The sequence below is a fragment of the Mesoplodon bidens genome, assembly GCF_964165515.1.
Source record: "Mesoplodon bidens genome assembly, chromosome: 5".
In the NCBI taxonomy this organism is placed as follows: Eukaryota; Metazoa; Chordata; class Mammalia; order Artiodactyla; family Ziphiidae; genus Mesoplodon; species Mesoplodon bidens.
In genome coordinates this window covers 89,249,916-89,274,425 of record NC_138161.1, presented here as the reverse complement: position 1 = coordinate 89,274,425, position 24,510 = coordinate 89,249,916, and the positions used below count along the sequence as shown (strand labels likewise).

The following is a 24,510-nucleotide window of genomic DNA, read 5'->3' as shown; positions in this document are numbered from 1 at the left end:
ATTTTTGTCCACAACATGCAGTAAAATCAAAAGTAAGTTAATGTATTTGTTTGAAAACATTCTGTAATTCAGATTGATCTTTTTATTGTAATATAGAATAAACATTTAGGGAAAAGTTTTCAATTAGCAATAATAGCGCACCTCAGATAAACCTCATTGGCTATGATACTGCCACTGCACAAAGCTGGAATAAACATTAATATGGGTTGTTTTGAGAGGAAAACTGATAAATTTTGCTCAGGCATCACACAGGAAAACTGAGAGGAAATAATGCTAAACTACTTTTAAGAGTCCAGCTAAACCTGCCCCCAAATTACATTACTATGAGAGACTGATACCTGGAATTCATGGACCCTTCATCAAGGGAAAATCATTAAAAAGAGGATAGCATTGTCTTACACGGTTTTCGCATTTATCTGACCATACAGATAGAGAGAAATGAAAGAAATGATCTCGAGTTCCTTCCAACTTCACAGTTTTTCAAACAAACCAAAGCAAAACAAAAACACACAACTTAAGATGAACAACAGCAGGAAAATAAGAAAAATAGTACTAGCAAACACATGTCTCTATAGAAAAGACTTCATAAGGTCTAAATTCCTTATTTTCAAATTAATCAAAATCAAAAAACAGGCAAACAGCAAATATTAATAAGGCACCGGAGCAAAGGGACAAAGGATTCAAAGGAATAAATGAGGGATTAAGAAGTTTTAAATACAAAACTTATTTAGCTAGTCAGAATTACCTGAAAAATTGTAGTAAATATACACAATGTAAAAAGAATTATTACCACACTAACACATACAAATTTACCTTTATCTTAGTGTGTACATCAAAGATATCTGGAATACTACCAAAAATAGTCTTAATCTCTTCTGGTGCAAGGATAGGCCCACCTCGTTGTCCTTCCTCTTCCAATGGCACTTGAAATAACTAAAAGGTAAAAAAGATTAGTTTAGGTAGATTGTGGAAAAAGAAAAAAAAATTAAAAATCTACATACAGACAGTGATAAAGGAGAGCTATGATGTTAATGGAAAAGAAAAAAAAGTTGAAAAAAAAATACTTCTCCCTAAATTTGAGACCTTTTCTCATAACACTTTCTAGTCTGTTTTATCCTATTTATTTATTCATCTCTGTGTATATATACAGTCTTATAATAAAATGTTACATTAGGGCTTCCCTGGTGGCACAGTGGTTGAGAATCTGCCTGCCAATGCAGGGGACACGGGTTCGAGCCCTGCTCTGGGAAGATCCCACATGCCGCGGAGCAACTAGGCCCGTGAGCCACAACTACTGAGCCTGCGTGTCTGGAGCCTGTGCTCCGCAACAAGAGAGGCCACGATAGTGAGAGGCCCACGCACCACGATGAAGAGTGGCCCTGCTTGCCACAACTAGAGAAAGCTCTCACACAGAAACGAAGACGCAACACAGCCAAAAATAAATAAATAAAATTTTAAAAGATAAATAAAATAAAATAAAATGTTACATTAGAATCTAATAAAAGTTTATCACAGTTCTATAAATCATTAAAATTGTTAGTAGGATTCACAGTAATTTCTACTTTTTTATTCAAGTAAGTAAGGAACAAAGCAATAAGCAGTCATACACTTAATGTAAGTACTAAATGTTTTTAAATGATAGCAAAAAAAACTTGGTTTAGGGGGAAAAGACTGGATGTGAAGCTAGAAGACCTGTTTATAACCATGTTGATCTAAGGTGGAGCTGAGGCAGTGATGCTAGCACTGGGGAGCAGCTGCAAATAGAGATCATCATTAGCAGAGAGATGTGACTGCACAGAGACCATAACAGACTTGCAGACTCATCAAAACCCTATCAGGTGGCTTCCCTGGTGGCGCAGTGGTTGAGAGTCCGCCTGCCGACGCAGGGGACACGGGTTCGTGCCCCGGTCCGGGAAGATCCCACATGCCGCAGAGCGGCTAGGCCCGTGAGCCATGGCCGCTGAGCCTGCGCGTCCGGAGCCTGTGCTCCGCAACGGGAGAGGCCGCAACAGTGAGAGGCCCGCGTACCGCAAAAAAACAAAAACAAAAACAAAAAAAACCCCTATCAGGAGTGGCAAGTGAAAACAAGCTCAGGAAAAAAAAAACAAACAAGCTCAGGGCTCCCACTGATTCTGCATTATGGTGAGTTGTATGATTTTTTCACTATATATTATAATGTAATAATAATAGAAATAAAGTGCACAATAAGGTAATGTCCTTGAATCATCCCGAAACCATCCCCCGCACCCCCACCATACGTGGAATAATTGTCTTCCACAAAACCAGCCCCTGGTGCCAAAAAGGTTGGGGACTACTGTATTATGATTCCATTTTATGACATTTTCAAAAACCACAAAATTATAAAAATGGAGAAGAGATCAGTGGTTACCAGGAGGTGGAAGGAGAAAAGGGTGTGACATAAAGGAACAGTACCAGGAGTTTTTTGGGGGATGGAAATATTCTGTATCCTGATTGTAGTGGTGGTTAAACAAATTTTCACATGTGTTAAAATTCATGGAAATGTACATCAAAGAAAGAGTTAATTTTACTATATAATTAATAAAATTTGACTTGAATTTTAAAATGTTCACTGACTATTCAAAGTAAAAATAATGTATTATTGTGTTCTTAGCATATGTGGAAGTAAAATGAATGACAACAGCACGAAGGGCAGGAGGGGATTGAAGGAAGGAAGGGGGGAAGAAAGTACATTCTAAATAGTAAGAAACTTCATTAAGATTATGAACTGTTCCTATTTTTAAGAATGACTACAATTCTACAACAGTTTATCCCCCCCTTAAAAAAATCTATATATATATATTCAGGCTTTCCACTTCTGTAAGTATGGTGAAAGCTACCTGCTGAAAACAAAATACTGAAGAAAAACCTCTTTCTAAATACAGCGATAAGCTGACAAGAAAGTGAGGTACCTTCGGAGGCCAAAATCTAAGTGAAAGTAGAAAGTTGAATACTAAATCACCTTTTGCCCCAAAGACATTTGCCTAAACTGATGAAAGTTAAGCTTCACCTACAAAAGCCTCAGTGGGAACAGGAGACCAACACAAAACCTAGTTTCCAACATACTAACAACTTGCAGTAAAATTAAAAGTGTGTTTAACCAATGATCCAGAAATTCCAGGTTTTTGCCCAGAATATGTTCTCAAGGAGCGATGAATAAGAATATTCACAACAGCACTACTAGTAATAGTAAAAACAAACAGCAACGAAACACTAAAACAAATTTCAATGTCAGCAATGAAACACTAAAACAAATTTCAATGTCTATTAAAAATAAAAGTTAAAAAAGTTGAAATACTCATACAGGAAAATGAATTACTGCTACATGCAGTGACACAGATGTGTTTCAAGAACATTTCTATCAAGTGAAAAAAGCAATTCACTAAATAATATATACATTTGATTTTCTACACATATGTGATAGATCTATAAGGAAAATGATAAGCACAAAATTCCAGATTACAGTTATCGCTGAGAGAGGGGAAAGAAACGGAATTGGGAAAAAACACAATAGAGGATGCAAAGATATCTGTAACCATTTATAAGCATTCCTTTATCTAGTCAACATTTAATTAAAATTCCTAAACAAAAATATTCAGACACCAAAATACATCAAGATTCATTAAAACTTCTCAGTATTCTTAAGACACAATACCTTAAAACAGTTCTACTGTGTTTGTTTTAATCCCTCATATAAAATTAGTTAGCCAAAAAACTATTGATTCTACCTTTCCAATATTTCTCAAATCTATCTTCTTTTCATTCTCACTGATACTATCCTAAGAAGTTCAGGTTCTCAAAATCTCTAACCAAGACTGCCAAAATAACCTCCAAGTTGATCTCCTTGCCTCCACAATTTCCCCTTCTTCAATACCTCCTTCAAAGTGAACCAAGTTCCCTTCTAAAATACAAGTCAAGTGATATCATCCCCCCTCCCATCAAAAATTCTTCTATAATTACACGTGACACACTGTACAAAGGCCTTCTCCAGTCTGGCATAAGCAGTCTTAACTCTCACTGTATCCATACTCCAACCACTATCCCAGTCCCCTTAACCCATCCTCAACTCTAATCCCCCTAGACTACTCTGTAATACCTTGAATGATACATATCTTCAGTCGTTTGTACTGTTGGAATAATCTCAAATACACTTCCCCCTAGACTACTCTGTAATACCTTGAATGATACATATCTTCAGTCGTTTGTACTGTTGGAATAATCTCAAATACACTTCCTACCATACTCTTTGCGTGCACCAATCATAATTATGCTTTAAAACTCACTTCAATTTGTATCTTCTTTATGATACTTTTCCCAATGTTCAACCATTGAAAATTCCAGACCAAACCTTCCCTAAGCTGGAAGAGGAGCAAAATTCTCACCATACAAATCTCCAAATACCTTAACTAAACCTCCCTCATGAAGTTCATAACCTTCCACTTGGTATTATAATAGGTGTGTATGTTTTAACTCCTCTTCCAGTCTAAGTTACTTTAAAACAGGAACCCTCTTTAACACTTGTCACAAAACTTTATATTAATAGGTACCTAAGTATTATCTGGCATACATCAACATGCTTCTGGATAGTCATTTAATTTGGGGGCTAAGTTAAAATTAAGCTATTCCAAATCCAAACTAAAAAAAAAAAAAAGCTTAAAAAGAACACTATCATGAATTTAGACCACAATCTTTTAAGTAAACTTAGGTGAGTTTATACAAAGCACAGTGGTATGAAAGTCTGTCTACAGTGTAATAATTACAAGTGCTTTTAAAAAAGAAGTTGTAGTGGATTTAATTGATATGCAAATTAAAATTCTGAAACTCCAGTGCCTTTACCACGGGCTGAAAGGATTTATATTTCTAGGTAATAAATACTACCAAAGTACATGAACAGTTTATGCCAAAGGGATTTTCTGCTACTCAACCACATTTTGGCTGACTATAAAAACTTCAACAAGAAACTCATCTAGGATGATTTCCCTTGAGGCATAAGAGCAGAGCTGACTTAAAACAAGTGAAGTTTAATATGGCAGAGGGCCTCATAAAACCCTGACTACTGCTAAAAAAATTAACTGTGAAGAATAATCTCTCTGTGAATACCAAGAAAGAAGTCTTTTCATTTCTTATTCATGCATTTTATCAATGGTACAAGCAACTAAAGGCCATTATATTCGACCTTAATGAGACATATTAAGATTTCAAATAGAGATCAGTTAAAAATTAAACCCAAATCAGAAACTCACTATCATTTTTCTATTCAAAGTCAAGCTTGGTGGTATCAACCTTATTTTCCTGGCAAACTATTTCCTTCATTACCACAAACAAAGTTATTCCTTCTTTCTACAGATTCCAAAATAATGTCCTATTATTGTGTATTTCAGAACCTTGAATTTTGATTTATTCCCTAATATCTTCTTCAATCTCAACCTACAAGGATTCATTAGAATTGTTTTCCTTCAGAAATAACTTCATAGTACATTTTTTTTTTTTTTTTTGCGTTACGCGGGCCTCTTACTGTTGTGGCCTCTCCCGTTGCGGAGCACAGGCTCCGGACGCTCAGGCCCAGTGGCCATGGCTCACGGGCCCAGCCGCTCCGCGGCATGTGGGATCTTCCCGGACCGGGGCACGAACCCGTGTCCCCTGCATTGGCAGGCGGACTCTCAACCACTGCGCCACCAGGGAAGCCCCCATAGTACATTTTAATATTAGTAAGCAATGAGTGAACATTTGACCACTGCGTAATTTAAGAAAACTCGACACAGTAAAGGATTACTAAAAAAAATTACTGACAACCATATTGTTATGCTTCATTGCTAATTGCTTTTCCATATATATACAGTACTAAATAAAGCAGTGACTCTAGAATACACATTATCAGAAAAAGCTACCACTTCCAAATATAAATGCAGTATCTTGACATGGAAGCTGCTAAATTCTGAGTTAAACTCAGTCCCCTCTAAGATTGTCTACTGAGGATCCTTCTCTCTTTAAAGTCACTATTTTTAAAAAAATGCTATTTCTGCATGAATAAAACGCTACTCTTACAGTTATGCCATTTCCCTAAGAGCAGTTTTTGTCATACATTTTCATTTTTAATATCTATGTTCAAATTCTATGCTATATAATTTTCTTATAAAAAATAATACCACTTAGATTTTTTTACTTATAAACACTGGAACAGAGATCATTTTTCCAAACTCTTACCTGAATAATTGTGGCCAATATATTTACGTAATTACTTTCAGTCTGATAGAGCTCTCTTGCAACTTGCCACCTGGCTGACTGCTTTGAAGGAACTGGAGTAGAATTTTTAGATGACTTAGTACAAGACTTTGGTGTTTCTAAAAGGTAAAAAGGAGGAAAGATTTAAAATGGAAGTCAGATGTAAGTACCAAACACTGTACAAATTTAACAGGAAAAAAGGGAACGATATCTACTCTTACAAATATACCACCATACACATTTTCATTAAAGTAGAATTTCCTCCTACAATAAGGCCAGAAAAAAATAATGGTCATATACTCTTCAAAAATATCGAGGTCATTAAAAACAAAGATTAATTAAAAAAAAGAACTGTTCCAGATAAGAAGAGACTAGAGAAAGATAACTCAACAACCTGTGATCGTGGATTGGATCCTAAGCCAGAAAAAACTTTTTTCTTTTGCTTAAAAGCACATTAGGACATTAGTGGAATAACTGGTAAAATTTGAAGGTCTATAGAGTAGATCATAGTATTAAATCTTAATTTCCTAATTACAATACTTATACTGTACTTATGTAAGAAATATTCCTGTATTTTGGGAAATACACAATTAAGTATTTAGAGGTAGAGGCACATCATATCTCCAACTTACTCTCAAAACAGCACAGATATAAAAAATACACGTGTATGTAAAAAAAAGAGAGAGAGAGAGAATGAATGAATGAACACTAAAGCAAATATGGCAGAATATTTCCATTTAGGAAATCTGAGTACAGGAATCTTTACAGCAATATATAAAGATATTTAAGTTAAAAAAGGAGGAAAAGGTTGTTACGATTACACAGTCACAATAATGGAAAACTTTTCATATATATATGGAGAAAGACTCCCTTAAAAAAAAAAACCAAACCCCCCCCCCCAACAACATTAACTAAATTCTCTGTTAAAGTATCTTAACATAAGACATTCAGTCTAACCCAAATTGGAGGGAGGATGCATTAGTATATTTTATATGTACCTCAAGAAAAAAATTTTAATGAAATTTCATAAAAGCTTAAAATATATTTTCTTACTATCAATATGGTTAGAATACTTAAACATTATATACAGAATCTCCTAAAAGCAAGTTTCTCAATAGGAAAAGGAATGTATAACACATAATAGAATGACATGAAAGAAGACAATATATAGTCCCAGCATATCAAATTTACTCAATGATAAATAATCATAAGCATTAATTTAAACAATCATGCATACTGTGGAGTTCTGAATGTTTAAAAAAAACAAAAAACAAAAACACAGGCTTCAAAGAATTTCCCACTTGCCATTTATTATTTTGGGCTACACTCACCAGACCCAGGAGCCTCTGCCATTACGGTATACTTTAGGGGGAAAAAAATGACATACACTGATCTAATTTAATTATTGTGTCTAGGCAGCGATCTACAAACTGGGTATTCTATTATTCAGAATACCTAATATATAACAGTTGTCATGTCTGTTTTCTTTAGTGGTTCATTTTCTTCTGTCCCCTCAACTTCATATTCAAACTTCAGTCCTTTATGTTCATATCTTACCATCTCATGCCCATTATGTCCACCATGATCATAGAACCAGTAAATTCTTAGATCTACATATCTAATCATAATCTCCCGCCCAAGCACCTGGTTCAGCTTTTCCAAATGCCTACTGGACATTTCTACCTCAATTTAACCTGGATTTTCTCTCAAACTACACTCCTTCCTCCAAAATATAAACTTTCTATTTTTGCTAAGGTGGAATTTCTTCCATTTAATACTTTGCCATCTTCTCCTCTTCCTCCCTATCACTCCATTCTATCAATATTTCCCCAGTGCTTTTCACTTTTCTTTCCAAACATCATCAACCCTGGTTTAGGGCCTTATTACCTTGTGGCCCAAGTCTCTAGAGATTACTTCATGGTCAGGCTATCTCTAAACTGCCTAACTTCTAATCATGCTTCAGAATAATCCACTACAAATTACTTACTCAATGAATCACTCTGCTGCTCAAGTTTCTAAAGTTCCTTGCTGATGACAATATACAGATCAGACATGTCAGTCTCATTTCAAAGTTCTCTAATATTAGGCCCCAATTAACCTTTCTAATTTGACTCTTACTCCTCCATCCTCCAAGCAAACTGACCTACTCACTATTCCCTAAAAACTCATTTTGTACGCTGTTACCTGTATTCTTGCTCCTCCTATAATCTCAAATCCACCTCAGTTTTCTGGACCTACCTTAAATTGACTTTCAATTCCTTCCATGAATATTTAGTGAGTACCTACTCTCTACTAGGCACTGGGAATAAAGCAGAGAAGCTAGACAAGGTTCTTGTTCTCTTCCAGCTTACATTCTGGTAAAGCAAGTAAAATAAAGCAGTAAACAAACAATTTCTAACAGTGATAACTACTACTGAAGACAACAACCAGGTAACGGGTTGGTAGGAAGGAGTGGTGGGACAGAGACTTAACTCTAAAGAGAACCCCGATAAGATTTCTTTAAGACAGGGAGAGCAAATATAAAGTTCCTGAGGTATGGTTGTAGTAGAAAAATCTGAAGAATAATAAAGATATTATGACTGACACCCAGAGAGGCTTAGTGGAGGACAAAAGCACATGAGGTCAGAAGTAGGTGAAGATTACACAGGAACCTGAAAGCTACGGTAATACAAAGCCATTGAATGATTTCATGCAGAGGAATGGCATGAACTAATTTATACGTTTTTAGAGACTGCTTAGTCTGCATGTAGAAAGGCAAAAATGAGTACAGGGAGACCACCTTGGGGACCACTGCAATTGTCTAAGAGAGACCATTTTTACAGAAAACATTGATAAAGGAAGGGTAACAAAGGAACAGAGTTGGAGTGGCAGAGAGAATCAAGAGTTCTAATTTGATTATGTTAAGTTTAGGATGTGTATTAGACATGAACAAGGAGGTGTCAAGTATATAGTTGGACAGGGAAAACCTCAAATTTGGGAGTCAACAGCATATAGAAAAGCCATGGAATTAAATGATATCATTTAGGAAGAATTCAATGGAGAAGAAACGACTCAGGAATAATATTCCACATTTAGAGTTAGAGAAGTTAGGTCAAGGAGAATGTGAAACGAGTGATATGCAGAAGCCAAACTTAAAAAATGTGTCCAGGAAGGAGTAGCTGCTAATGTGTTGAATGCTGCTGATTACACAAAAACTGTCAGCACCCCCAGCAAGAGCAACTGGAATGAATGAAATTCAATTGGAATGAATTGAGAGGAAAATAAAAAGCAAGGAAATGAGACAATGGATCAAGGTGATTCCTTCAAGAGTACCTATATGAAAGGGAAGGGGGAAATGGGATAGTAAGTGGAAAGTATTACAGAGACCAGGGAAGGTTTTGATTGTTTCATATATTAGAAAACACAACAAATTTGTGTGCAGACTAAAAAAAACAGAGGGGAAAAACTGAAGATCAAGGGAGAAGAGCTAATTATAGGTAGCTTCCTGTATCAGCTGAGAACAAAGTAAATTCACCTTCCTCTGACTTCACTATACCTATTTTCTCCATAATCTATGTGACAACTTCTATGGTTCCTTTGTGTTAAGAACCTGCTCTTTGAACAGTTCTATCACTTTCTAGCTGTGTGACCCCAGACAAGTTTTACTTCTCTAACCTCAATCTAGTCATCTGTAAAACAGGGACAATAAAACCTATCTTATAAGTACACAAAACACATAAACAGTTAGTATATAGCAAGCAACTATTAAATGTAAGCATTTTCATGTGCCCTTCTCCTCAGACAGAACAAAGGTCATTAAAAACAGAGCCTTTCTGGGACTTCCCTGGTGGCTCAGTGGTTAAGAATCCGCCTGCCAATGCAGGGGAGACAGGTTCGAGCCCTGGTCCGGGAAGATCCCACATGCCGTGGAGCAACTAAGCCTGTGCGCCACAACTACTGAGTCTGCGCTCTAGAGCCCGAGAGCCACAACTACTGAGCCCACGTGCCACAACTACTGAAGCCCGCGTGCCTAGAGCCCCTGCTCCGCAACAAGAGAAGCCACTGCAAGGAGAAGCCCGCACACCGAAACGAAGAGTAGCCTCCACTTGCCGCAAGTAGAGAAAGCCCACGTGCAGCAACGAAGACCCAACGCAGCCAAAAATAAATAAATAAATTAATGTAAAACAAAGAGCCTTTCATATTCACTGTAGTAGGGATTTATCTATATTCTAATAATTATTCTATTCCACTAAATTTAAAGATCAATTTTTTAAAATGTGAATTACCTCCGTAGTTAATGCTAGATTCTGGTGTGTTGGAGATATCTAGGAGTGACCCTATAGAAAGGGAATGTTCAGCTGACGGGCGCTTACGGGGAGGGAAAGGTGACATGTCTGTCTCTCTTGAAAGCTGAGCAAGTGTCTCTTTTAAACGACGTCTTTTGCGATTGCTGTTTGGGGTACTTAGAGAAAGCAGTGATACTGATTTCTTGAGCTCAGGTGTATTAGCCTGCAATCAAAAGCACAAAAGCTCAATTTTACTTCCGTGGTTCTTTACTGAGACAGGAACAAAAGAAAAATATATTTACGAGTCTGACAAAATCGGGATTTTGCACAACAACTGTACATCTATATCTTCCATGTAATTCAGAAGCTTCATGAAACATAATAATCAAAGGACCATTGTAATTATCTAACCCTTAACACCTAATGCTTTTTCTCCATAGCACTATTACTATTACATATTCGTCTGTAAGCTTCTTTATTGTCTACTCCCTATTAGGCCATAAACTCCAGGAAGACAGAGACCATTCATATTTCATTCACCATATCTCTGGCATTTAGCACGGTGCTTGTACATAGTGCTCTCCAATATTTGTCGAATACCACTTGATTTTAGGGGTTCTCTTCTGAAATCTAAGGCATATTTTTTAAACTTTATGTCAGGAACCTTACATTGAGAATAAAAGAGTCCAAAGAGAACACAACAGAGTACATATTCAGATTCTATAGAAACACAATAAATCCACATCTTCACTTTCAAATATTCCATTCAAAATTATTAAATCTCGAACTGAAGTAAATTTTCCTTAAAGCCTGCTTCTATACCTTTATGTCACATTTTGGTGAATGACACTACTTTTCACCAAGATCCAGCATGAAGGCTGGATTTTTCCTTGCCTATATTCCTTCTACTACAGTAATTTTTAAAATGCCATCTCTCCCCTTAATATTCTTCAGTGATTCCAATACTTACAGGACAAATCCAAACCCTTTAACATATTAAAAACTTGATTCTGCCTATCTAGTCAGCTTTATCTGTTGGCCTTCTTTCCCACACTCTTTTCCAAAGTCATACTAAACTACTTGCTATTTTAATGTACTTTCAAGTTTTCATACCCTCTCCCACCTGCTATCTCACACAAATGTCCTTACCAGGCTAGCCTAGGAAGCTGGCTCAATATTTATTTGCTCTTTCAATCGTGCCTGAGTCTCTCAGAGTGAAGCTAGTTAAAATACATACATTACTCCATTATAGCACATTTCATTCAGCACTATAACTGTTTGCACATCTCTCTTTCCTTTAAGGTTCTAAGTTTTTGAAGATAGGGATGTTACTGTTCATAATGGTATTATCAAGAATTTGCACAGAATGAAATGTATTAGATTAAAATAAGATCCAATACATTAAGTCTACATAGACTATTACTCAATATCCAACTGTTTATAATTATTCTGAAACCCCTAAATATGACAAAAAAAAGATGACCTGTGTGCTAATTATACTATGCTCTTTTGGGATTAAAAAAAAGTGTCATCTTTATACAATCAAGTTCACAGAACAAATGACAAAAGGGACAAAAAGCATACCTTTTCATATAAATACATAGTTTCTCCAGCTCGGGCATCCATCTGAATGCTTCCCCAGAACCACTAGGGGAAAGAACATTTTAATTAAGAATTTATCTCATCAGATAAGCTATCAATATTACCAATGTTTTTTAAAAATCAATCTCATTCTAGAATTACTTGCCTCTTGCTTGACAACATAAAGTTTCTTTGAAGGTTCAAATGGAAGTTCTTTTACTATATTCTCTTCAACTATAAGGTGAGTGCATCTTTCATCTCCAACAGGTAAATAGTTTCCTCCTAAAGAGAAAAGCATACAAGCATACATAAGCCCAACTATTTAGCCCCAGGCCCAAATTTTTAAAGAGGCATATTCACCAGGAAGTGATCAACAGGAGTAAGGAATAAAATACATATAACTTCTAAATTATGCTAAATTCTACCTTGCATTTCAGTCATTTCTTCCATATTGGTTTTCTCTTCATCTGAAAATCCCAGGAAACTTAAAATGCAATCTTGAAATGGAGGAACTTTAAATTCATTTCTAAATTCATCAAATGATGCACAGAAATCCCTAAAAACAAAACACACTCTTCTAAAGCCAGCTTAACTGAAATTCAATAAGTCAGGCAGATTAATTTATAAATCTACGGTAATTTTCAAGGTTTTAGCATAACCTATTTACTGAAAATATTTTACATTTGGTCCTGAAATGTTCATAAAAATGTCAGTTAAAAAAAAAATTGACGTGTCCTCAGTCATCCCAGAAGTAACATCTCACAAAGTTTAATCACGGGTAATCTTTACAAGATGCAAATCTCTGCTCTGTACATGAAATTTTATATGCATTCCAGGAGTTCTATAGTTTCATAAAATCTTAAGTAATAATGAAGTACAATAGCAAGGAATTATGAGATTGTAAAGCTTAACAAGGTTACGAAATGCAATCACCACTTAAAATGTAACCAGACAAACAGAAAATAAGAAAAAATACGGCACAATCCAAACATCCAGATGCATTAAGCTATTACCTGATAATTTTAGAATGTTCTTAATGGTTATTAAATTATTTCACAAAGTGAAGTTCAAAGATATCATAGATGTCTTGCCATTTTCAATTTTTTATAAACAAAACTTTGCTCCTCCTAGACTTTATTCCCTAAGCTTCACAAAGACTGAATTAATTTTTTATATACTAATCTATGAATTTTGGGCACGTGGGTTTATCTTCATGACACAACGTGACTGATTCACATAATTAACTACTGAATTTCTAAACACTTACTGTTCATTCCGCCTTTCCCAAGCTTTATATATCCATTCTGGTTTCATAATTGGAGTACCCAGGCTCACAGCTATCTAAAAACATAAACATGTTTATCATTAATTATATGGTGAATTTTTACCTTAAATAACTGCATTCATGCAAGTTATAAGCAATTACATACATACATTTTGCACAGTCTTAGATCATTGTTCATCTGCTTTGTAACAAAATATAAAGAAAAATTAACAGAAAAAACTCTCTTTCCATCATACAATTTAGGTTAAAATAACTTTGAAACAAGTTCCATGATGTCCAAACTGTTTCACTGTATTTTTAAAAAATACATCTGTGAAGTTAATTAAGTTCATCTTTATTACATTTCTATTTCTCTTTGTGTTTACCTCCTTGGAAGTACTAACCCCCAAGACAGCAGTAAGAGAAAATTTCTCATTAAGTCACTAAAACCTTAGATATGAATTGTAAGTATACCTCCCAGGAATTCAACAATACCCTAAAATTACCATTTGCTACATAAATACACTGATGGAGGGTGGGAACAAAGTGATAAACTCTTCCTAACGTATTCAAGTGCAATCTTAAACTAAAACTTTAATCCCAATAAAAGTATTTTCTCCTGTTCTTTTACAATTTTCACAAGTTAAATCTTGGAACCATTTTATAAGAACAAAATTCTGCTCTTAGATAAGAGAGAGATATCTGCTCTCATCACCTTCTGACCTCCTTATTCACCACTGCTCATAGTAATCTTTGCTAATATTATTCATCTGCCTAAACTGTTATCCACCTACCAACCTCCACAATCCCAATCATCTTTCAAGACCTAACTCAAGTTCCACTGCCTCCTTCAAACCTCAGCGGCCACACTCCTATGATTTAAAATTTTTACTAAATGTACATATAGCAAAAATTGAATTTCTGATCCTCAATAAATTATGGGGGCAATAGACAGGATAAGAACACTATTATTAAATCCATCCTCAAACAGTGCTATATTGAAATATACAAAAATACCAAAGTTTACATACCCTGAATTTTTCTCCTTGTGTACAATTTGCCACCAAATGTGTAACTTTTGAATTAAAGTCTTTTCGAATAACTCCACCCATGTGATGAACCAATGTCACCAATCTGACCTCAAAAGAAAATGTAAACATTGACTTTATGATTAATTTGAACAAAATTTAAACTATGTTTATAATGCATTTAGCATTTACTGAATACTTTCTATTTATAAGGTACATATGAGAATTTTTATAAAGATAAATTTTATGTCAAAAAAATTAAAGGTTCATTTGCCTTATTGGCACAGGCAAAATTATACAGAGATAAGCTAGTAAAGATGATCACACAAAACTAAGTTAATTAACAACTGGCTTTCACACAAGTAAAAAAGTAAATATATTACTTTTTGGAGGGGGGTGAAGTAGAAAATAGCATTATTGCTTTGCCAAGCAAAGGGGGACACATCGGGCTCATGCCTGGAAAAACTGTGTGTCCCGGTACATTATTTTTTTAAAACCAGGTTGCCATCACACCAAGATTCTTCCCACAAAATTAGAGTAATACCCCATTAGCTCCAACATAAAAAATTTTATGGATCAAAGAAAGAAGTTTCTATGAATTCTCTAGAGCAATGAGAATGCTTTAAGGCTGGACCTGCAGAACAAAAAATCTCAATGCGTAAACAAAAACTTCAAATAATGTGGCTGATGTGATACTTAACAAAAAGACAGTTTAAACAGATTAGATAGTCATGAAATTTTTCTAATTCACATACCAGCTATCCTAGATGAAATATTTGTTTCTTTACAAGGCTCTTCAGAGTATTTCTTCACAAAGTTTAAGACCTAGTATATTCATAGTACTTTCTCCTTCAATATTTTAAAAATAAAACCATGATATAACTATCAAAAAAAGAAAAGCTAATTTAAATTTATTTTGCTAGAAAAAATATTCTTTGAATAGAATGTTTTAAAATACTTACTAGTTCTTCTTTCTTCCTGAATCCAGTAAAACATAGTACTAGATTCATCATGCTTGTACAATAGAGTGGGCGACATGAAAATGGCAAAGGCTAAAGGATACAACAATTTTAAATCTGTGAGCTTCTTTACAGTAAAAATAGAACACATCTTTCTCAAGCTAAACGTATTTCCCTCTCTTGCCAATTAACTTTCCCAATCCAAAGATATACTTCCATCTTTCAATATGCAACAAATAGCAAAAACCCAGTTTCACAATAAAAATTTCCCATGATTCCCATATCGTGTTTGATACATATCACCTAAACACACTTTACTACTGGCAAATAAAACATAAATATTCATACCCAAACCTTTATTTCCAAAATGTACTTTGACACAGATGAAGTATTATAAGGAAAGATTTCCATACACTACTGTAAATGCTTCAAATTAAAGGAGGTCAAAAATATTTTCTAATAAATACTAATAATACACACACTTGAACCAAATATGATTCCAATTTTTGAGCTAAAAAATGGAGATAGTAAATAATTTAACAAATGGTTTTATCTATCTATCTATCTATCCATGAAAGAGAATGGTTAAAAATTTAATTCCCACTATTATGCAGGAATGTTATTTTCCATAATTTTGGCCTTTAAAAAGTTTGTGGTTTCTGAAAGCAACACTTCTGAATCAAAACAGAGAATTAAAGATTATCATGTGCTCATTACTAGTATCTATAACAAAAGAAGCACAAAGACCCAAGCAATTTAAAGTTAAGGCAAGCTTAAGAATGCCAAAACAGACCAATAAAAACCAAAGAATAGGTATTAACTCTACTACAACTCTTACACTACAATGCTATTTAAAAACAAAAAGCTAAAGTAGGACTTCCCTAGTGGCGCAGTGGTTAAGAATCCGCCTGCCAATGCAGGGGACATGGGTTCAAGCCCTGGTCCGGGAAGATCCCACATGCTGCAGAGCAGCTAAGCCCGTGCACCACAACTACTGAGCCTGTGCTCTAGAGCTGGCGAGCCACAACTACTGAGCCCACGTGCCACAACTACTGAAGCCCGTGCGCCTAGAGCCTGTGCTCCGCAACAAGAGGAGCCACTACAATGAAAAGCCTGCGCGCCACAACGAAGAGTAGCCCCCTCTTGCCGCAGATAGAGGAAGCCTGCACGTGGCAACGAAGACCCAACACAGCCATAAATAAATGAATGAATGAATAAATAAATAGCTAAAGTAATTTCCCTAATTTTAAATCATGCAGAAACTGATAAAAATGGAACTGTGGTACCAGTTCTCTGTGGAGGAAAATTAAAGTTTATGTATATGTACACATCTTTAGAACTCAAGTTTAAGCAAACTACTACTTCCCAAGATACTGCAGGTATTGAGACTAAATATATGTAAATAATATTGTTTAGAATTAAAGGACTATATTAGAGTAGCCACTACTATTCCTATCCTAAATATTCATATTCTCAACAATTAATGAAATTTTTCTGCATAAAAATTCTTTAATAAAAATTTAACCTTGAGAAGTTATAATAAGCATATATTCTTTCTTACCTCTCCTTTTTGTGCACAGTTTAATACAACTGGTGGTCCAATAACTCTACAGTCAGTCTTGTATAACTCATTAAAGACAGAATCCTGGAAATCCATGACTATGAATACATTTTCAAATTCTGGAGAATCCAAACTTTTAAATTCTTCAACTGATTCCATCTTTACAAATGGCACTTTAATTTCCTTGATTTTTTTCACAGAGTTATTAGAAATAAAATATTATAAAATTAATTCATGTGTCTCTCTAAATAAGACCTAAAAATCAACTCAATATTTTTATTTTCATATTTGTATAAGTTTTACATCATACAATAAGCATTATACTTAATAGTGAACAATCATATTTCTTTACTTATGTTTTTATATAAACATATCTCCATCCATATGAAGATCTTAAATTTTGAAGATTATAAAGGCATAAGTTTCTGACATGACTTGGTAGTCATTATAAAGCATCTAGTATGCATATAAAATAAAGACGATGAATTTTTTAAGTACACGTTATTTTGATAGTAAGATGCATTAGAAAGATATCCACTACTGCTCTTTATTCTGATCAAGAAAATGATGCCACGCATATAGTTCTTCCTGCACAAATTGTTTTCAGAAAAATAGAAAAAATACTATGACATGCAACATCTACAAAAAGGATGCAGTTAATCATTTCATTATCTACAAGGGAAGTAAGAGAAAGATATGAAATATGTAGGCAGTTGCAGCATGGCAAACACAGGATATAAAAAGGCAAGTTAGTGTTTAACACTTTATACTGTAGATCTATGAAAAAGAATGAAGATATTTCGGTATCTATATGACTCCTGTTTTTAAAGAACAGAACCATTTAAAAGAAAATTCAAATGGGTCAGTGAATTATTTGGGATTTATTTGCTAGGCTGACGTGAAGGGCTGAATTGTGTATATCCAAAACTCATGCTGAAGTCCTAACCCCCTATGCCTCAGAATGTGACTATATGGAGATATGGCCTTTCAACATGTAATTAAGGTTAAATGAAGTCATAAGGGTGGATCCTAGTCAGATTGGATTAGTGGTGGCTTGGTGTCCTTATAAGAGGGGGAAATTTGGACACATGAAAGAGATAGCAGAGATGTGCATGCACAGAAGGCTGTGTGAAGATGTATCAAGAAGGTGGCAGCCATCTACAAGCCAAGGGGGCCTCAAGAGAAATCAAACCTGCTGACACCTTGATCTTGGACTTTTAGCCTCCAGGAAAGTGAGAACATAAATTTCTGTTGTTTAAGTTGCCCAGTCTGTGGTATTTTGACATGGAGGCCCTCACAATCTAGTATAACTGGTATAGAGAGTTAGATATATTTCACATGCTGAGGTAAATTCCCTGATGACTGTCAATTATTGTGATTTGTAATTCTGGAAATAAAGCAAGAATTTAGAATAAATATAAAATTATTGAGAAAAAAGAGGCTAAAGAGTTTAAAGTGTCATCTTCATAAATACATAAATGTAATGTCATTTAAATCTAACAATGCCAAATTACTTTATAAGGATTTCATTATTTATGAAACATTATATTTTGGGGTTTCAGAAACACCCAAATTTTAAAATAAATGTAACAGTTTCTATTAATCTAGCTTCAGAGTGCTCAGGGTATAACTTGTGCCTAATTTAGGTCCAATCACCATAAGTGGACTCTACAAATACAATCAAAGGAAGTGCAGCATGCCACATGCAATGAAATGCTTGACCTACCATATTAACAATACTTTTTATTAATTTTTCATCCGTTTTTCCAGGACAACTTTCTTTTATCTTTATAACAGGGACTTCCATTATTTTAATAGTCTGTGGAAAAGAGACTTAAGTATGAGGTTAAGAAAACTATAAATTTATTTATACACGGATGGAAGAAAAATATAAAAAAAAAAACCCTAAAAATTAAATTCCCATACCTTTAAGGCTTTTATAAGTTCTTCTTGTTTTCCAGCTTCTTGAACCAGTATTATTCTTGTTTCAATCTGAGGCATTTCTTCTATTAAAATTAAAAATGTTTAAGTAAAACATTTTTATTCACTAACATCAAAATCAGTAGTTCCTAACCCCTTTTTTGGCTATATCTGGAATGTTTTCCATGTTTGAGATCATAACATTCCCTGAAATTAAAATGACTTAATTCCCAGCTTATTTTAAAACTTTGATCATGTATCATGTTAGAAGAAGAGAAACATATTGTATTGTAGCAAAGTATTCAAACATCAGCACTCCTCCTAACCAAAGAAAGCATTCGCCTACTTGCACAGTCATCCTCTTCAACAGCACATGCAACTTTAGGAAAGATCCATTTATACAGTGAAAAAGCAAGAAGTGGCTCTTCTCCTGACCAGTCATAAATGACCATATTCTAGCTAACAATGTTGCAGGTAGACTGCCCTCACGTACGGAAAAAGCAATATCCAACAAGATGCTTTCACCTTCAAAGTTGGGAAGCATTATCCAAAAAATAATAAAAAATCTAGTGTAAAGAGTTTCTGTTAACAAATTTTTACTGAACACCTGTAGCCTAGCTCAACAGTATTACAGTTAAATCATAAGAAAGTCACTAGTCAGTAAGTTTAGGATTAAAATAGTGATTTGATATTTTAAAGCAGATAACATGTTTACCTTCAACATATGAAGTAGATCCAATAAATAAGTTTTCCTTAGAAGTTTCGGTAACTTTAGAATCAAAAATGGAAGAGTCTGCCAAGCTTGTACTCCCAGTAGTGGATGTTAATGCACTATTTTCAGCCATTATTTGTACTCTTCTGCAATGGCTGAAAAAAACAAAATATGAATAAAATTACATGAAACTAACAATTACTGGGCAAAAACAAGCATTATACCTAGAACTTATAAAAAGTATCACTACCTTTTTTTTTTAATACTGAACCAAACAAAGTCACTCAACTTCTCTGAGCCTCAGTTTGCTCTTCTGTAAAATAAAGATACTAATAACTGACTCACAGGGATACAGTAAAAATAACAATGTACCAAAAGTACTAAGATATTACCTGACAGTCAAAAAGTACTCACAAAGGTACTCATAAATACTATGCTACCTCCCCACTCCATACCTTTGCCCTCAACCAAACTATTTCTCTTCCTGTATTCATTTATAATACCACCATCCCCCAAATAATTCCAGTCAAAAACACGATCCAGCCATACTCTTTCATCTGCCTCATTTGCCCTGCCCCAAAGCATCTCTGTATCTCTGGGACCCAGCCCCCCTTTTTGTGGCCAATGCCACAGTGGCCACTTGGTCAAATACAGTTCCAAACAACTTTATCACCAGTTTCTTCAGAGGTCACTTTCCACATGGTTTTCAGGGTATTCTCCTAACAACAAATGTGACCATATTATTTCGCTACTTAGAACTTCCATGAGCACTGCTCCCTATACGATCAAGTTCAAATTCACCATCCACTTTACACTTTAGTCCTAGCCTACCTATTTAGCCTCATCTCCTGTATTTCCCCCAGTCCACATCGACTGTATGCTGCAGCCACAAAGCATTTCCCAGCATTTTTCAAATACAGATCACAATTTACTCCACACCTACTTGTATTTAATAGTGCTCAATTCTCCACCTATCATGTCTTTCAACCCCTGACCCACCACTCTTGACTTATCCTCTGTAGATTTCTCCAAACCTCTCATGTATAACTGGACTGCTCCCTTACCTGTACTTTTATATTACTTTACAAATGTCCAAAAGTTTCACGAGACAATTAACACGTGTCAATAAGACTCTGGACTATGAAAGAAAATCTGTTTTTAAATTTCCAGGACTTACAGAGTTGAAAAGTTAAGCAAGCAGGGAATAAAGAAAAAGTTGAATAGATCTTCATCAATTTAAATTGGGGTTTTTACGTAAGTTTATTATCTTGAAGTAAATTTCCAGAATATTGGGCAAATATATAGAGGAAGCCCAATCTTATCTGGAGGTCTATGCCTGATCTCTTGCCTACTTTTTCAGAATAATAAAATATACAAATAACTTCCATCAGATTTTTAGCAAAGTAATAGTTTCAGGTATCATTAGCATCATTTCGGCATGGTGATGTCAAATAGTGTGAATATGTACATACTAATAACAACAGACCTAAGCCCAATTATTAGGTGCACACTTCAAAGACAAGCAACTCAGCTTCCTGTCTCAGCTCTGCACTTAGTAGGTTAAGCCTCAGCTTCTACATCAGGAAAAGAAATAATAGTACAGCTCAAATCCAATTGTGATAAAAACTGAATAGATGATGTCTCTAAATGAGTGACGATTATTCATTCTCATATATACTCACAATGTGGACATTTCTCATTGTCCTACCAAATATCCACGGCAATCATTATTCTAAGGCTCTCCAAGGGAGTGCTCCAATAGTTGTTAATAAGAGCCTTTACTTAGAATCAATGATAAATTCTATCCAGCCCTTATTTTTTTGTTAAGTCTCACACTTAAATGTTTCCAGTGAAAAAGAAAGGCTCTATCTAATCAGGCTTTCATTTAAAGTCCCCTTAAAAGAATGTTAAAAAGAAAAACCAAGAGATGAATTAACCTGCCTTAAGGAATGTAGGAGGAGGGAGAGTTTAATAAATCAAAAACACCATGAGTTTACATCTTTCACCTATGCCTCTCTGTTTAAAGACCATCAAAACAGGTAGGTGATTGGGACTTCCCTGGTGGTCCAGGGGCTAAGACTCTGCGCTCCCAATGCAGGGGGCCCAGGTTCGATCCCTGGTCAGGGAACTAGATCCCATGTTGCAGCTAAAAGTTCGCATGCCGCAACTGAAGATCCCATGTGGCCCCAACGAAGATCCTGCACAGGGCAACGAATATCCTGCATGCCATAACTAAGATCCCACGCAGCCAAAAAAAAAAAAAGGTAGGTGATTAAAAATTAAAATTGACTGATGACACTGTATGTCATCAATTTACTGCCAAAACAGTTTTAAAATTTAGAAAAAAGCTGCATGCTAAACCCATCACATATCAACAGTCTGATTACAAACTGAAATACACTAATCACTTTTTCACATTTATGTATTCTGTAAGCTTTTATAACAAACACAAAAGGATCAGTGTTCATAAACCCATACAGATTACTTCTCATCTGAGAACATACTCAAGGAGCTTCTAACTAAATACAACTCATGCCTTTTTTTCATCACAAAGATAAAATTTGTCATTTAAACAAGTTTCCTCTTACTTATTTTTGTAGGCAATCATCTTTCAGGGTGGAGGAGCTGAATGCCTTCCTGGATATGTTGGTGGTGTTACAATAACATTGTTAACATTACATAACACTGTGACTAACAATATTTATTTAACGCTTAATATGCGGCATTATTCTAAACGTTTAGACATTGTTCTAAACCTTTTACTTGTATTCACTTAATCTTTGCAACAATCCTAAGAGGCAGGTACTATTATCATATTCCTCTTACAGGTAAAGAAACCTAGAGCGGAGAGATTAATTCCCCCCAGATCAGAGTGTTAGTGGCAAAACAAGGGTTCAAATCCGGTCTGATTCCAGAGGCTGCACTGTACGCGGGGTGGGGCGCCGGAACGAGCTGGCGTTTTACCTTAAATACTAAAAACTAAAGAGAAGACGCCAAGAAGAATCCAAGGGTGAAACCACTAAGTAATCTGAGATAAGCCCCCAAAGGGCGCAGCTGCCGGCCCCCAGAGCCGCAGAGCCCACTGCGGTTTGCCAAGACCCCCTTCCCGACAACTCCCCACTTTGCCCAGAAACTCTGTCGGAAGAAATACTCAACCAGGTGAGCGGTGACGACGCACAGCAGCCAGGCGGACCTCGGGCTCCCACTCCGCATCCCGGCCCCGCTGCTGGGAACGCGGCGGTGTGGTTCCCAGAGCCGGGAAGCCAAGGCTGGGAGCTCCGGAATTCGCGGTCACCGGGGCGGGGCCGTGGGACACAAGCAGAGCGGCCCACTGCTCCAGGGACGCCGGCCCACTCCCACCTCCGCCACCCGCACCCACAGAGCCTCACCACTCTCAAAAGACGCCCTGGAAGTTCCACCTTTTCAAGAACCGACCCTTCTCACTTTTACCGCCATTCCTCGCCGCCGGCGGCCGCAGCCAATTCAAAAAGTTACCCGCAGAGGGGCGGTGATTGGCCGCTGCTCTCCGCCCACCTCCCCGCAGGTGCCAACCGATTGGTTGTGCGTGTGTTTCAAATAAACCCAACGGCTCCGACGTCAGAACGTCCCGAATTTGTAGAGAAGTGCCCGGATGTGACCAGGAGGTGGTAGTAATGGCTCCTGGGCTTCTGTGGGAGTAGCAGGTGTGTCTGTGATTACCGTTTGTTTACTCAGTAAACATCCCGTTTCCTAAGGAAGGTTTGAGAGGATTCTCCGTCCCTTTGGCTTTTTTTTTTCCCCCGCCACCAAATCCTTTAAACGTAATCAGTGCCTTGACATGAATTTTTCCCCAGTGCTTCCTGTGAGCTGTAAGATTTTTCTGCCTGAGCTTTAGGAATTTAAAGTTGGGTTAAGGGGTTTGGGATTTGGTGTTTGTGTTGGCGCGGCGGGGCCCAGGACACGGGAACTCGGAGTCTCTCCAGATGGACTTCAAATCAGCAGCCTCTTATTTAAATCCTGACGTATGTAAAGCACTGTGCTCTGGTCTAGGGAATTGCACGGGTGACTAGAATAAATTCTTAGTGTTTCTAAGCCTTTTAAAAAAATATATAAGCTTGCATTCGAACAAATGAAAAAATATGTCACGAGATTCTAGACTCTCCTGGAGCCAAAGTAAATTGTTAGCTGCTGCACCCGCCCCTCCCCCCCTTCCCCGAGGTCTTTTGCTGCTTTCCTCTGAAGTCTAGCCAAGAATTTATCGGTTTTCCTATAATTACGATTGCTATCATGAAAATCTTTTATTTTCTTCGTTTTCTAAATATAATATCCTGTCACACAACCTCTTAAAAAGACGCCTCCAGAAGGTGAGTTTTGCATAGTTCCCACCTAATCGCTGGTTTAAATAAAGGGAGAAAGGAGAATCCGCTGCTGAAACCTTAAATTTCAACAAGAGGAGGAGAACTTGTACTTTGGAATGGAACACTTTTGAACGTCTCAAACAGGTCGTCAGGATTTGGAATTTTTCCTAACTTTGTCAGGCCACCTTAGAATGCCTGAAAAGTTTGTAATGCATTCCACAAAATGAGTGAACCAGTCTGGTAATTATTGGTTTCTCTGTTGATAATTGAAGAATATTTACAGTCTGCCCTTCATTTAATGCCATGATAACCGTTAGGGAGAAAGCAAAGAAAAACAGTAATTGAAATTTCACTTTGGAATGTGCTTGCATACTTAAACTAGGGTGTGCCCAGCATTCCAAAAGGTCTCCTCACTGAGAATATATTAAGCTAGTGAAGAAAGCAACCTGTTTCTTCTGTGCATTGCTCCCTGTTAGGCTTTGCACCCAAATCTATTGATTGCCTACACGGTATCACCACACAAATTGTATGCTAGCCTAACAAAAAGCTATACTTGATTCCTTTTAAGGGTTATATGGCCGTTTGACTAACAAATAAACGGGCAATACAGTCTTCTAACATTTCCTAACCATGTGACATCCTT

At 36.1% G+C, this 24,510-nt stretch overlaps 1 protein-coding gene across 7 annotated transcripts in view; it reads right to left on the bottom strand.

The window, feature by feature from the left end:
- Window positions 1–23,038, bottom strand: part of ECT2 (epithelial cell transforming 2) — a 63,372-nt gene extending 40,334 nt beyond the window's left edge. For 2 of the 7 annotated variants that reach the window (XM_081234163.1, XM_081234167.1), the window contains exons 1-14: window positions 22,920–23,038; window positions 19,534–19,685; window positions 18,825–18,904; window positions 18,625–18,717; window positions 16,899–17,081; window positions 15,341–15,430; window positions 14,382–14,489; window positions 13,354–13,427; window positions 12,512–12,642; window positions 12,253–12,368; window positions 12,090–12,152; window positions 10,506–10,728; window positions 6,223–6,359; window positions 814–933 (exon numbers count right to left, since the gene is read on the bottom strand). In XM_081234163.1, the coding sequence (XP_081090289.1) occupies window positions 814–933; window positions 6,223–6,359; window positions 10,506–10,728; window positions 12,090–12,152; window positions 12,253–12,368; window positions 12,512–12,642; window positions 13,354–13,427; window positions 14,382–14,489; window positions 15,341–15,430; window positions 16,899–17,081; window positions 18,625–18,717; window positions 18,825–18,904; window positions 19,534–19,663 (1,548 nt within the window). In that variant the 5' untranslated portion in view covers window positions 19,664–19,685; window positions 22,920–23,038. Of the gene's footprint in view, window positions 1–813; window positions 934–6,222; window positions 6,360–10,505; window positions 10,729–12,089; window positions 12,153–12,252; window positions 12,369–12,511; window positions 12,643–13,353; window positions 13,428–14,381; window positions 14,490–15,340; window positions 15,431–16,898; window positions 17,082–18,624; window positions 18,718–18,824; window positions 18,905–19,533; window positions 19,686–22,686; window positions 22,895–22,919 lie in introns of those variants that run through there. The other 5 variants (XM_081234166.1, XM_081234168.1, XM_081234165.1 and 2 more) reach the window with 4 other exon arrangements.
- Between the last annotated feature and the right edge of the window lie 1,472 nt (window positions 23,039–24,510).